This window comes from Solea senegalensis, linkage group LG14, assembly GCF_019176455.1.
Source record: "Solea senegalensis isolate Sse05_10M linkage group LG14, IFAPA_SoseM_1, whole genome shotgun sequence".
Lineage (NCBI taxonomy): Eukaryota > Metazoa > Chordata > Actinopteri > Pleuronectiformes > Soleidae > Solea > Solea senegalensis.
In genome coordinates, this window is record NC_058034.1 from 25,339,050 (window position 1) to 25,355,183 (window position 16,134).

At 39.4% G+C, this 16,134-nt stretch overlaps 1 protein-coding gene across 1 annotated transcript; it reads left to right on the forward strand.

The window, feature by feature from the left end:
• The first annotated feature begins 1,211 nt into the window (after positions 1-1,211).
• scp2b (sterol carrier protein 2b) lies at positions 1,212-14,961 on the forward strand. The gene is made up of 5 exons (XM_044043213.1): positions 1,212-1,237; positions 3,547-3,637; positions 5,187-5,316; positions 5,988-6,067; positions 14,414-14,961. The coding sequence occupies exons 1-5, from the start codon at positions 1,215-1,217 to the stop codon at positions 14,507-14,509; spliced, it is 420 nt and encodes a 139-aa protein (XP_043899148.1). The 5' UTR covers positions 1,212-1,214; the 3' UTR covers positions 14,510-14,961.
• Positions 14,962-16,134: the final 1,173 nt, after the last annotated feature.

Here is a 16,134-nt window from a genome sequence, read left to right on the forward strand (position 1 = left end):
AACATTACGGGGCGTGATCGCCACCTACAGACGCGGGGTGTGGGTCAGGCTCCTATCTCCCCTCCTAATGATCTAAATATGTACGAATTATAATAATAACAATAATAATAATAATAATAATATTAATAATAACAACAACAACAATATAAATAAATAAATAACATAATAAAGAGAAAAATACTACTACTACTACTACTAATAATAAAAAAATAATATATATATATATATATATATATATATGAAACCGGGGTAGTTTTGCTGTCTGCGTTGTGAAGAATTTGCTGTACGATGAATATCTTTTGGAGGTAGTCTCTGTTTATTTCTGACAAAAGGCAAGTGAAACGTGCCCGCTCTCCCACAATATGCAGCAGCAGAAGGGCTGATATTACATGTCATGTCATGTCATGTCATGTCATGTCATGTCATGTCATGTCATGTCATGTCATGTCATGTCATGTCATGTCATTTCTCTTATCCAAAGCGACTTACAATGGAATTGACTTCAGCCAGGGGTGGAACTGAACTTGCGACCGACCATGATGTCTTTTGCACACATGGTACTGGTCTTAACCACTGAGCCACTCCACCCCCCGATAAAACACATAGCAACATACCTGACACAAGGCAAGTGAAAGAAAACTCCCATCAGCATGTGAAAAACAGGGAAACGTGCCCTCAATAAAATAAACATGTTCAAATTTAGCATGATAATCTCCATATTAGCATAATGACAATACAGATATCACACAAGCGCACGTCACGTACCCCTTCCACAACATGCAGCAGCAGAGGGGGAGACGTGAGGGCAGACACACCCTTAAATACTGGGTGGGCACCCCAAAAGTGAACGTGGGGGACAGAAAAACATGAGGGTTACACATGACAATTTAACCTGCCGTGTCAGGGTAAAATATAAAAATAAAAACTTAAAATACACTGTAGTAACTGACCCTGTTTCAACTCTTTTCTTTGACTTGACTGAAAAGGGCTCAGTTTGCTTGTTTGTCCTCGTCATGTGTAAATAAAGTTCTCTGGCATCGACACATCAGGTCTGAAGATGTGGGCAGGAACACGGAAGTGAAGTTAGCAGCAGGAGGCTAAGAGGCTAGGCTAACGTGCAGCAGTGTTTGTTTCCACCTCGATAGTCTTTATTATTATTATTATTATTATTATTATTATTATTATTGTTGTTCGCTTAACTTTATTTTAAAAAAATGCCCGAAAGACAAACACAAAGGTAAGAAATATGAACTTGATCCTTTTAATATGTGACATCATGGAGGTTTGTGAAGAGGTCACTTCTCTGTCCCGGTTTATCTCAATAACCTGCAGCTAGTTAGCTCGGGTTACACCTGCTTCACTGACAGCTATGAGAATGTGGACTGCACCGCGAAGAAAGACACTTTAAATCTACGATTAATCTGATCATCATAATAATCTCTATCGTTCAGTCGTTTGGCTCATAAAATGTCGTGTGTTTCTCTGAACCTCAAAATGACGACGTTGTCAAACAAACTTAACATAATATTCAGTTCACTGTGACAGAAGAGAAAATACAACAAAGCACATTCAAACTACAGAAAGTAAAAAAACTCATTAATCTTATCAGAACCCACACAGTCACACATTAATTCACTAGTCAGTTACTCAACGACTAGATGTTATGTTTAAACTTTTATCAAGCTGAAATAACATAACTTTATATTAACAGTTTCACCCTGATGTTATTTATATATATATATATATATATATATATATATATATATATATATAATAATTGTCTGGAAAATCAAAGTGTCAAATCTGCAGGAAGACAATTAGAGTCCCTATGTGGTTTTTAATTTGGATACGAAATAATCAAAGTCTGATTACAGTCAGTTTTCACAGAATTTGGATTTTTATCTCAGGAATCTGGAAAACGAAGGCCCACACACACATAACAGCTACATGACAATTGTTTGTGACCGAAGGTTCATGTTCATATGAAGCGGTCAAAGGTCAACGCATGTACGCACTGAGCTGCAGTAATGACGTGGTCCTTACATTAACATGGGGAAACAGAGAAAATCTCAACAGAGTCTCATTGAGATTAAAAACATCGGAACAGGATTACAGACAACACAGAACAACAAATTACAGCTACTTTACATTACAGCATTCAGTTTAGTTTTGTTGTTGTGTATCTGTTGTGAACAATGTCAGAAAATCTGAAAAATCATATTTGTAAATATTAATTTAAATGTTTTCATGTTCAAGAATAACCCATAACAATGTCACTCAGTGAACAAAATAGTCCCTTGGGAATCAAGAGTCACATGACTGCTTATTATTCATTTGATCATAACCAGTGAGGACAGTCTTCAAACATTCAGCTACAGGTGGAACTTTTCTTTTTTTCTTCCTTATTCAGTCTTCTTCTGCCTCATCCTCATCCTCATCTCCTCAGTCTCATTCCTTTCTCATCCTCATCCTTTCTTCTCCTCAGTCTCATCCTTTCATCTCCTCAGTCTCATTCCTTTCTCATCCTCATCTCCTCAGTCTCATCCTTTCTTATCCTCATCCTTTCTTCTCCTCAGTCTCATCCTTTCTTCTCCTCAGTCTCATATTCTCTTCTCTGTCTCATTATCTAATTTCCTCAGTCTCATTCCTTTCTCATCCTCATCTTCTCAGTCTCATCCCGTTATCTCTTCAGTCTCATCTTCTCTTCTCCTCAGTCTCATACTCTCTTCCCTGTCTCATCCTCATCCTCTCATCCCCTCAGTCTCATCCTCTCTTCTCATCAGTCTCATATTCTCTTCTCTGTCTCATTTTCTCATCTCCTCAGTCTCATTCCTTTCTCATCCTCATCTCCTCAGTCTCATCCTCTCAGTCCCATTCTCTCATCCTCATCTCCTCAGTCTCATACTCTCATCTCTGTCTCATCCTCTCTTCTCCTCAGTCTCTTATTCTCTTCTCTGTCTCATTCTCTCATTTCCTCAGTCTCATTCCTTTCTCATCCTCATCTCCTCAGTCTAATTTCTGTCTCATCCTCATCTCCTCAGTCTCATCCTCTCTCCCTCAGTCTCATCCCTGTATCTCAGTCTCTCCTCCTCAGTCTCACCCTCTCTATTACTGAGTCTCATCCTCTCTTCCCTCAGTCTCATTCCTTTACTATCCTCTCTTCCCCTCAGTCTCATCCTCTCATCCCCCAGTCTCATCCTCTCTTTACAGTCTCATCTCCTCAGTCTCATCCTCTCATCTCCTCAGTCTCATCCTCTCTTTACAGTCTCATCCTCTCATCTCCTCAGTCTCACCAACTTCTCATCCTCTCTTCTCATCTGTCTCTTCTCTCATCTCCTCAGTCTCACCGTCTTCTCATCCTCTCATCTCCTCAGTCTCACCGTCTTCTCATCCTCTCATTTCCTCAGTCTCATCCTCCTTTGGGGAATATAATAAATATAAATCCAGTGAGTGAAGGCCTTTTATTATGTTATTTACAACTTTCTCATGTTCATAACTTTAAACCTTTTCACTTAATTTCTTCTCCTTTGTCTTCACCATGTCCAGGATTCAGGCCGTCAGCACTGCTGCCGCTGATGGTCTGGAGGGCTTCAAGGCTCATGCTGTGTTTCAGGAGATTGGCAAGAAGCTTCAGGAGGTGAATACAAACAAGCCTGAGGCCACATCCACACAGCTGTGGTTAACTGTGGTTAACTGTGGTTAACTTGGGTTAACTTGGTTTAACTGTGCTTAACTGGGTTTAACTGTGGTTAACTGGGTTTAACTGTGGTGAATTGAGTTTAACTGGTTAACTGTGGTTAACTATGTTTAACTGTGGTTAACTATGTTTAACTGTGGTGAATTGAGTTTAACTGTGGTTAACTGTGGTTAACTATGTTTAACTGTGGTTAATTGAGTTTAACTGGTTAACTGTAGTTAACTGTGTTGAACCGTGGTTAATTGAGTTTAACTGTGGTTAATTGAGTTTAACTGTGGTTAAAGGTGTTCGAGTTTAACATCACATGAATTCTTCTTATGCGACATCAGTCAAACCTGTGACACAAAGTCATTCACAAAGTCATTCATTCATTCACTCACCCACTCACTCACTCGTTCATTCATTTAGAGTAGGGCTAGGCGATATAACGATATTTTAATATATATCAATATATTTCTAAAGGAGATTTAACATAGGACAATATCGCTTGTATCGATATAATTAATTTTGTGACAATACATGAGCCACAAGTTCACACCTATTTCTCCTCTCCCTTCGTCCCCCACACACACACACACACACACACACTGGGGCGTCGCACCTGTGGGGGATGTGGGTTTTTTAACAGCCACACTTTTCCCAGTGAGAGGGTTAAACCCATACACTTTTTCTGCAGTTTTTCCTCAGTTTGAATGCCTCACGACATTTGCCGCTTACATCTCTGGCCTCTTCGTATCTGCACTCGCTGCAGCTGCCTCCTCTAAATATCCAGATATGACTTTTGGTCCATAAGATATATAAGACTTAACATCGATCATGTGAACAATCTTCTTTGCTAAAAAAAATGCTTAAGAATATTTTGTTGATACCCAGTAAACAGTACATAAGTATATACAGTAAATAACCAAGTTATTTAAATAGGCATATTGCTCTCTCACGTGATTGGTTATCAGTTTATTTCACTAATCGGTGATCAGAAATCCTGAGTGTGTAAATAGCCTAGGCTGTGATTGCTTGTTACTGGGGCCTACAGCTTCTTACTAATGAAACACTGGAATTCTTTTCATATAATATTCATTTTTAAAAGACAGATCATATGGTGAAATTTCTCTCTTTTTTTTTTTGGTCACATGAGACTGTGGTGGATCCAAACGAGACTATCGTTAATTAATGGGAAACGCTACATTTACATTGTCACTGTAGCAAAGACAGTAAATGTAATAGTGATAGTGAAAATACTGGCCTTCAAAATAAGAGCCACTGACTGTTATTTGATTACATACTGTTCAAACTTTAGCCATAAAGCTGAGCAAAAAAAAATCTGACTGTAGTTATTTAAACAATAAAATACTCGTTTTTATGTTGTCTTTTGTTTGAAGTTGTCGTTGCACAACTGATGTAAAACATTAGGGAAAGAGTGTTCATGTTCTTTGTGGTCTGCCAAAATGAAATAAATGAATTTGAGTGTGTGTGTGTGTTTTTTAAACAGGAAGGCGAACAGTTTGTGAAAAAGATTGGTGGAGTGTTTGCCTTTAAGGTGAAGGACGGCCCCAAGGGACAGGAGGCAACTTGGTACGTGGATGTGAAGAACGGTAAAGGCTGTGTTCACAACGACACAGGTGAGAGAAATGTTTACATAAACGCCTTTTTTCTGTCTCATAGAACAGTGGAAATACTCAACTAATAAATTCTACATCAGTTTAAGTCCACGACATCTTAAGAACATGTCTTTATTTCACTGTCAGACAGACTTTTCCAACGGTTGCGCTGCTCCCGTGCTCTCCACTCGTGCACTGATTCTTGATTGATTTATTCTTTGAAGCATGAATATTAATCTATACAACTGCAATGCTTAGACTTTAGTCCAGGTTCCATAGCGATAGAGGACGAAACCACATTTCATCTCGTTTTTATTCGTCAACAATATTGCATGGTATATTTTATTATAGTTATCGTCACATAACCGCCATTTGTGTCTCGTCTGGTCCGTTGACGACGATATTTCGTCATAATTTCCGTTGATGAAAGCAACACTAGCCTCCAGGTTCTCGGTGCAGGCGGGGACATAGAACTAACCTTAAGGGTGATGTGTCATTTAGTTTCAATAAAATGTTTTATTCAACTGGAATCAGTCAGGATTTAAAAAAACATGTCTTTTCTTTGTTTTATGAATTCACATTTGTCTCTTTATATCTACGAGCCAGGAGGAGAAACATGAGTTCATGGCACTGCTTACTCCTGTTGTAAAATGATAATAAAATTCACATCGTCTCATATTTCCGCTCTGCAGATAAACAAGCAGACTGTACCATTTCCATGTCGGACACAGATTTGTTGGCCGTGATGACGGGGAAGATGAACCCACAGAGTGTGAGTATTTATGCGCACATGAAGACATTTTCAGACACCAACCCTGGAATGTGGGGTTCGGGGAATTTTTACGAAAGCAGTGGGAGATTTTTGTGGCTCAGGATAGCAGGAGTATCTCAGGAACGTCCAGGAAAAATCTAATATCTATCGTCTGTGATATCTTCAGAACACGTTCACATCTTTATCTCACTGTTAGACAGACTTTTCCAACGGGAAAGTTTGTAAACCACATTTTCTCTATGTAGTAATCACAGGAGTTGTTGATCCACTTCTGCCTCCATCAGTAAGTTCAAATGTCTTATTTTGTGAATTTGGCATTTGAAATTCTTCACTCAGATTAATATCAGTGACACAAAGTGTCCCTGTGAGCTAAAATCAGTCATTGTCTCTATGGACTTTGGTGCAGGAGAGACAGACTTTGAAGTGTGTTCAACATTGAGATTAAGCAGTGAACATGTTTTTATGACAGTACACACTCAAGCAGGTGTAGAATTAATTATGTGGTGGATCCTGGCAGCAACTGCCACCTACAAACCTGAACTATCCCTTTAACCCTCTAACACACCTAGATACCTTTGGCGTTTTGACTTTAACTTTTTAGCATATTTGTTTCATTTTTTCATACATGTTGTTAAAAATGTGCCAGGTTGAGTGTTTTAAATGTTTTTAGTGCATTGTAAACACTGTGAACTAAAATATTCGCATCATTTCAACCTGCTCAAATATAAAATAGAAAGCATGAATCTTCTCATATTTTCCACATCATGAGGCTTTAAATGTGTGCTCTGACTGATTTCCATCACAATGACGTCATGTTTGTCATAATGGCACAGGGAGAAAAAACCTGCTTTTTCTGATCAAGGGCACTCCCACTAAACCCCGCCCCCTCTCTCCACACAAGCTTTGAGGCGGTCATTTTGCGTGGGTGTGTGAGTACACGTGAGTGTGCATGTGTGCACGTGCACATGTCTTTAACGTGCATGTTGCATGTACAATTTTGCCAGGGTAGCTAATAAATTATTAAAAAGAAAAAGAGGACCAAACATTGACAGTCTTAATTGCCTTCTTGTTGTTAGAACCAGAAATCAAGGAAATATAGTGCCCAACTTCATGGGTAAAAGGGACAAAATTAGTTTTTTTACCACTGAATTTGCCCGCGACCCTCTGGTGGAGGATAAAGCGGTTAGATGATGACTGACTGACCACTGAATTTGCATTTAAGAATAAGGAATTTTGACAACAGAATCAATAAATTTATAATGAAGTACATATTCTCTCTATTTTGAGTTCTATAAAAGCAAAATACCACGTTCTCCCATAATAATACAAAGTCTTTATAAATATGGTCAATGATGATCTGCTGAAGTTTTACTAAAATGATCTGGTGTGTGAACAATACCAAAAACAGTAAAACAGTTTCTGGGAGGAGTTCTGCCAGTATCTCTGAAAAGCATTAAAGTGGACATATTATACCCTATTTCCCCCATTAAAATAGTTCCCTGGTGTCCTAATGAACATGTCAGTGACATGCTTTGGTCAAAATACCATAAGGATGAAGAATCATAGTAGTTCAATAACCCTGCTAAACCCGCCCCTTTCAGAACGCTCGGTTTTCGTGCATGGTCCCTTTATATGCAAATGAGACACAGGCAAACACACACCCACTTCTTCCAGGGGGTTTCTGATTTGTCCTCTTTACAGCGCTTTACACCTCTATTCGTCTCCCCCTCCCTCCACTAGCTCTCTGACAATATCAACATGTCAGCGAGAGTGCCGTCACAGGAAGAGACGTCCTACATAAGGATCGAGCCGAACACTGTCCAACTGTAAATCAGTTAAAAACACTTTAACTGAACAGAAGATCAGCGGTGACACAGAGAGTGCAGCACCGCTGATTGCCACCGCGGATCGCCAGCGGCGCGCTGAATAAACTGTATGTTGCTGTATCAGACCGGAGACTGTGCTCCGGAGACCTCACCACCGCTGACCAGCTCCGGTGCTCCGGCGAGCTGGCGATCAGTGCTGGCGATCACCGTGTAAGCGGAATAAACTGTATGTTGCTGTATCAGATCGTGTGTTCGTGTGTTCGCACCACTTCACATCAGACTGCGACCAGCGGTCGCCGTATTTAGTCAGGGGACGTATTTCACCGACGTACAAACACACAAATTGTTAAGAAAAGATCACATAGAGCTCATAACTGACCATTCTGACCCGTCCTAATTAAACATATTTGTTCAGTACGTCCTCCATGACCGGAGCACAGACTCAGTCTGATACAATCACATAAAGCAGCTGTTTATGCAGCAGTCAGCGGTGCTGCACTCTCTGTGCAGCGGTGCTACACTCTCTGTGTCACCGATAGCCTAAACTGCCGCTGGCGATCAGCTGATCGCCACCGCTGATCGCCAGCGGCGCGCTGAATAAACTGTATGTTGCTGTATCAGACCGGAGACTGTGCTCCGGAGACCTCACCACCGCTGACCAGCTCCGGTGCTCCGGCGAGCTGGCGATCACCGTGTAACGCGCTACACCGCGGTGGTGAGGTCTCCGGAGCACAGTCTCCGGTCTGATACAGCAACATACAGTTTATTCAGCGCGCAGTTTAGGCTATCGGTGACACAGAGAGTGTAGCACCGCTGCACAGAGAGTGCAGCACCGCTGATCGTCAGCGGCGAGCTGCATAAACAGCTGCTTTATGTGATTGTATCAGACTGAGTCTGTGCTCCGGTCATGGAGGACGTACTGAACAAATATGTTTAATTAGGACGTGTCAGAATGGTCAGTTATGAGCTCTATGTGACCTTTTCTTAACAATGTGTGTGTTTGTACGTCGCTGACTAAATACGGCGACCGCTGGCCGCAGTCTGATGTGAAGTGGTGCGAACACACGAACACACGTTTGCTGACTTTATCCGGCACATTAGCTTCATATATAAAATCCTCTGTAAAACACTGTGCTCCACTGTGCAGCCACCAACAGCACACTTGTCCCTCCGCGTTGACATAATACCGCTCTTCCTCCCTCGCCTGCACTCTCGCAGGGACAAGGTGGAGCTAAGGTGGAGCTCTCCAAGTAAACTTACTGGTGGGGCGGTAACATTCGCGGTGAAATGCGCATGCTGACGTCATAAGCGCAGGGAATTCAACATCGAGCGTTTTATCGCCTATACTTACACTAAGCGGAACCACGAAAACATGACTGAGTATTGTTTTTCCACACTTTGGCGACTGGTAGGGCCCCCAGAGTCCCAAATATAAGTATTGAAATGGTTAAAAAGTTGATTTTGCATAATATGTCCCCTTTAAAGTGCCTGATGGAATGGCATCAAATACGATTGCCTATTTCCCCCATTAAAATAGTTCCCTGGTGTCCTAATGAACATGTCAGTGACATGCTTTGGTCAAAATACCATAAGGATGAAGCACCGTAGCAGTTCAATAACCCTGCTAAACCCGCCCCTTTCAGAACGCTCGGTTTTGTGCATGGTCCCTTTATATGCAAATGAGACACAAGCAAACACACACCCACTTCTTCCAGGGGGTTTCTGATTTGTCCTCTTTATAGCGCTCACTCGCTCACCTTCTGTTCCCTCCCCTCATTCGTCTCCCCCTCCCTCCACTAGTTCTCTGACAATATCAACATGGCAGCGTGAGCAGGAGAGAAAAATAAATTGGTATTCTATAGTATCAAAGGCCTTATAGAAATCTAAGAAGAGAGGATGAAGCCATCTTCAGATATCAGGTCAGAGTAGTCAAGAATATCCAATACTAACCTAATATTATTAGAGATGTGTCTATTCCTCATAAAGCCTGACTGTGTCTCATCTATAATTGTGTCTATAAGAGTTTCTTTAATTCTCCTGGCAAATGTCAACGCCATCATTTTATAATCATTATTTAGCAGACAGATAGTCTCTAGTCATAAATAAAAAGCACATCTTTTCTAGGTTTGGGAATCAATGTGACCAGACCTTGAGCGAGGCTAGGAGGAAGGGCATAGTTCTCTATACTCTCCATAAAAACCTGTAGTAAAAGAAAAGGGGGATAATTGATCCGAGAATGTTTTATAAAATTCAGCAGTTAAGCCGTCGGTGCCGGGATATTTGTTGTTTTTAAGTTGGGCAATCGAATCAGTAACCTCTGCTATTGTAGGAGAGGTGTCACAATAATCTTTATCTGCCATATCAATCTTTCTCACGTTATTTATTGAGATTAGAAATTGAATAGTGACTTCATCATTACATTTAGAGCTGTATAAATTGATAGAAAATTTCAAACAGAAATCTGAAATTAATTTGACCCCATTAACATTTAAGCAATGGATGGAATTGATTTTGGACTGGTATTTTTCAAGACGGAAAAAAGTAGGCAGAATTTTGCTCTCCCTCCTCCAGCCATCTCTTCCGAGACCTTATAAAGACTCCTTCTGCTTTTTGTCGATATAACTCGTCTAATTTGTTTTGGAGTTCTAATAGAAGTAACTTATCTTCCTCTGAAACTTTATCAGGAGGTCTCTGATAAAACAAAGAGACGTTACTTATGACTTTTTCTTCCATGTTTTCTTAAGAATTTTCCTTACTCAAATTGAAATAGTTCCCCATTAGTGATTTTCCCTTTTTAGCCTTGTCGTAGAAAAGAGTAATTAAATTAACAATCTCAGTCTTAACAACTTCATGTTTTAACAGGGAATTGTTTAATTTCCAGTAATAGGATCTAAGGATTGAATTAGACGCATTAAATTGGATGCTTATATGGATTGCTCTATGGTCAGTGAGGGGCGTGGCAAGGATATTTACTGTAATTCTCTCTTAATTAATGGATTGGATAGCAGCCAAAAGTCAATACGAGACTGACTGATCTGACTGATCTATTGCTAAGTGAAGAATCTTTCATCAGGGAATTTTTCTCTCCACACATCTACCAAGTTAAATTTTCCAATAAGTGTTTTAAGGTTTGTGCTGAGGGAGGAGGGCCGCAATAGCATTATCTAGGGCAATATTAAAGTCTCCACCAATTAAAAGAAGAGAGTTTGGGTATTTGGTGAGCCGAAATATAAACCTTTCCTCCAATGCATCAAGTAGCTTATCATTGTCAAGTTTATTATTATTATAACCGTAAAGATTAAACATTATAATATAAATATTATTTATTCTAAATACAAGACATATGTAGTGTCCTAAGGAGTCACAGTGTGAATGCAGGACATCACCAGTGAAAGTATTTTTAAGCGTGGTTACTCCAGCAGATCTCTCTGAGCCATGAGAGAACCAAATATCATTACCTCATTGTGATTTCCAAAAGTTAACATCAGCAGATATGGAATGACTTTCTTGAAAAAAACAAAAATCCGTATGAAGTTGTTTGGCAAATAAAAATAAGGCTTTCCTTTTACAAATCTGTCTTAGGCCCCTGGCATTTAAAGAAACGATAGAAAACGACAAACTAGAAAGTGATCAACAACCAGTTAAGGTAAGGGTCTATTACCGGATAAGGGGACCGAGTGCTGCATTATAAGTTGAAAATAACGGTAAAAGTGAAAGAAAATATTATTGGCCAACTAGAAAATACAGCGCTCTTAATCAGCTGCCTCGATTATTAAATGGTCATAAAAAACAAAACATATAATACAAATGGCAGCGATTTTGCAAACTGGATAATGATGCCTCTGGGTTTGTTGTCATTTTTTTCTTGAGTGTACACACTTTGTTTTTTACGTCCTTAATCTCTGCACACACAAAGTCAACTGTCTTTTTAAGACCTTCAATTTTAAGTGCATTGGCACTGACCATGCTTTCAAGGTTGTCCGACCGCGTGTTTATCAGAGCTGAAAGGCTAGCTATGCTATCATTCGGGTTGGTTTGTTCAGGCCCGACTGTGTACATCATTTTCTTCTGTGCTGGCGACTTACTTGGAGTGACAGGTAGTGGTGGAAATTCATCCATGAAGTCTTCTGCAGTGGTGAGAGGCAGGAAAGTGGAAGTATAATCGTGACAATTGTCAATAAAAGAATTGCCAGCCTTGAAAATAATGTTGCTAGCATGTGGCTTTAGCTTCCGTCCGATGCTCTCTTGGAGTCTTTTCCTCTCGCGTTGGTTCGACATTGAACAATAGATGGTTTTAGAAGTGCTGTATTGTCTAAGAAAGCAGAATTAGGTGCTTGTCGTGATAATAAATTAAATTTGACCGTTTCCAAAACTTATGTTTGCAGAGCTCGGTAGAAAGCGTCTACTCACTCGGCCATCTTGGCACCAGTCCTCCGAGTGGTTTACATACTTCAGTTTCCTCTATGTGAGCAGTTAAAGTCACAGCCGTGTTTTCCATCACTGTTTGTGCCAGAGTTGTTTTCATGTCCAGAATTGTAATGGAGGAGGAAGATCACTCCTCACAAGAATAATGTGAAGACACCCTTTTTCACTTTATCTTACATATAATATGTGGATTTAAAGCTGCACTAGATAGATAGATACTTTATTTATCTCACAGAGAAATTCACAGTTCAGCAGCTCCAAGAATATGTTACAAAATAGAAACATAAGAGTCATGCAAGTCTAAGAACAGGCTAAATATAAGCTGAAACATATGTATAAAAAAAAAAGAAAAAATATATAAAAAATATAAGCCGTCGAAAAGAATGAGGTGAACATGTACAGCGGAGAAAATAAGTATTGAATGCGTCAACATTTTTTCAGTAAATATATTTCTGATGGGGCTATTGGAATGAAATTTTCACCAGATGTCAGTAACAACCCAAGTTATCCACACATACAAAGAAATAAAAACAAATGAGACAGGGAGAAAGTATTGAATACACTTGCTGAAATTGATTTAATACTTAGTAGAAAAGCTTTTTGTTGGTAATGACAGCTTCAAGACGCCTCCTGTATGGAGAAACTAGTCACACACATTGTTTTTGCCCATTCTTCCACACAAAGTGTCTTCAAATCTTGAAGGTTCCGGGGACATCTTCTATGAACTCTGATCTTCAGTTCTTTCCAGAGGTTTTCAATCGGATTCAAGTCGGTTGATTGACTGGGCCATTCTAACGGCTTGATTGTCTTCCTCTTAAACCAATTGATTGTTTCTTGCTTTGTGTTTGGGATCATTGTCTTGCTGAAATGTCCACCATCTTCAGCATCCTGGTGGATGGCAGCAGATTCTTATCAAGAATATCACGATACATTTCTCCATTCATCCTTCCTTCAATGACATGAAGTCTGCCAGTGCCAGATGCTGAAAAACAGCCCCACACCATGATGCTCCCACCTCCAAACTGCACTGTTGGTATGGTGTTTTTAGGGTGATGTGCAGCGCCTTTTCTCCTCCAAACATATTGTATGTTATGACAGGCACAGAGTTCAATTTTGGTCTCATCTTACCAGATAATATTTTCCCAGTATAACATTGGCTTGTCTAAATGTTGGGCAGCAAACTTTAAGCGAGCATCCACATGCCTTTTCTTGAGCAGTGGTGTCTTGTGTGGTGAGCGTGCATAGAGGCCATGGCGGTGGAGTGCATTACTAATTGTTTTTTTTTGAAACAACTGTACCTGCTTCTTCAAGGTCTTGGACAACTCTTCTAATTATTCTATGGACTCCTCTGTCAGTAATCTTGCGAGGAGCACCTGGTCGCGTGTGTATATATATTTATATATATATATATATATACACACATGTGTATATATGTGTGTGTGTGTATATACAGTATATATACACACACACACGTGTATATATTGATGAATGTGTATATATATATATATATATATATATATATATATATACACATATATATACACATATACACATATATACACATATATACACATATACACATATATGCGTGTGTACACGCATATATGTGTATATATTTATGTATGTATATATAGTCCAGATGCATGTGTGTGTGCGTATACGTACATGTCTTACATAAGCTTTGTGGACCAATTGTTAAACCTATCTCTGTGAGGACATTTTGACCTTGTTGAGGACATTTGGTCTGGTCCAAACAACTTTAACAGGTTGTTTTGAGGGTTAAGACCTGGTTTTTAGGGTTAGAATGAGGTTTAGGTGGCAGGGTCAGAGTTAGGCACGTGTGATAGTTAAGCTAAGGGTTAGGGATTGCATTATGTCTCTGAGGGTCCACACAGAGAACATAAAACCAGCCTGTGTGTGTGAAACACTGTTTCCCGACCTTTCATAATCTCTTCTTGTTGTTGTCCCACTTTCCCCCTGGATTTTAATCTCTCACTGAGACTCTTTAAAGCCTCCACTACTCCAGATCCAGAACCATCCACAATCCACATGACTTGTGTGGTTTTATTATTATTGTTGTGTTTTGCCCTTGCAGGCATTTTTCCAGGGGAAGTTGAAGATCTCTGGAAACATGGGTCTGGCCATGAAGCTCCAGCAGCTGCAGCTTCAGCCTGGAAAAGCCAAGCTGTAGATGAACTTCCACATCATCATCAGCACCACTTGTAGGTCTGGTCTCAGGGGTCGTGAACCTCCTCATTATCCCTGGACTGAACCACTTCCCCCCCGCTGGTGACGTCACATCACTGAGTGAACAGAGGATTAGTCCTTCAGTTTAACACGGAGACAAACATGGATGGGTCATTAATGGTGTCCTCATGTCCTGGTCACTGTCAGTCTCCACCACAGCAGAAACAGCTTAGTCATACTAACTCAACATCTGGCTAATTTAATTTAATCTCTTTTCTTTTAGAGCATTAGTATTATTATTATGGATGTTTTGATCAGAGTGGTTTGATCCACACTTACAGTCTAAAGTGCCTCCTGTTTCTGTTTCTTCACCGTGGCTGTTTTTTCATGTCTGGATCGACCGTGTAACTCTTCTCTCAAATATTTCTACTAAATAAATAAATGAATAAATACATACATGTTTTTATGCTGTAGCGTTTGTCACATGGTCTTTATCAGGGGGCGGGGAACATGATACAGTTTTGTAATCAATATAACGTGAGTCGATCATATGTTGATACGTGATACTGCAATAATCAATATATCGCGAGAAGATCGTATATTGATACACGATACCGCAGTAATCAATATATCACGAGGCGATTGTAAATATGATACACGATATCGTAATTGACATATCGTGAGGCGATCATATATCGATACACAATACTGTAATAATCAATATATTGTGTTACACGATACCATAATATATCATGAGAGACACGATACCATAATAGTATATCGCGCGACAATTGTATATTGATACACAATACCGTAATAGTCAATATATTGCAAAAGGATTGTATATTGACGCATGATACCGTAATAATCAATATATTTCAAGAGGATCATATATTGATACATGATACCGTAATAATCAATATATCGCGAGATGATCATATAGTGATACACGATACTGTAATAATATATAATGAGACAATCGTATATCAATACATGATACCGTAATAATCGAACATTTAAAAAATCACTAAAGAAGCAGATCGTTTACGTTTTGTTTATTGACGTAACACAGGCTCCCCCTACAGTTGGTCAACTGTACTGTTTGTTACAACTGCATTGGTTGAGAAGCCAGCGATACGAGTGAACTCTGAAGCTGGACTTCTGACGTATAAACGACCTCCAAGTCTTCAGAGCAGGTACAGTAACCTCTGTTCTAACCTTTTATACAAATCTCACGACTTTTATTTCACTTTATATTAGAAATGGAAAATAAACCTGAACAACACTGGAAAGTGAGTCTAGATTTCGATTCATCATCCGATTATGTTCTTAATTAGTAAATGAGTTATTTGGTCCAGAGAATGTTGACAAATGTGGATCAGTGTTTGTCAAACCTGGAAATTATGTTCTCAAATGTCTTGTACTAAAAATAATTCACTTTTAATGATTTCTTTGTCACATGGAGCAAAGAAACGAGAACATATTCACATTTAAGAAGCTGAAAAATCACAGAAACAAGAAAATATTCACATTTAAGAAGCTGAAAAATCACAGAAACGAGAAAGTATTCACATTTAAGAAGCTAAAAAATCAATTATTTAAAAAATAAACACTCCAAGTGAGTAATCA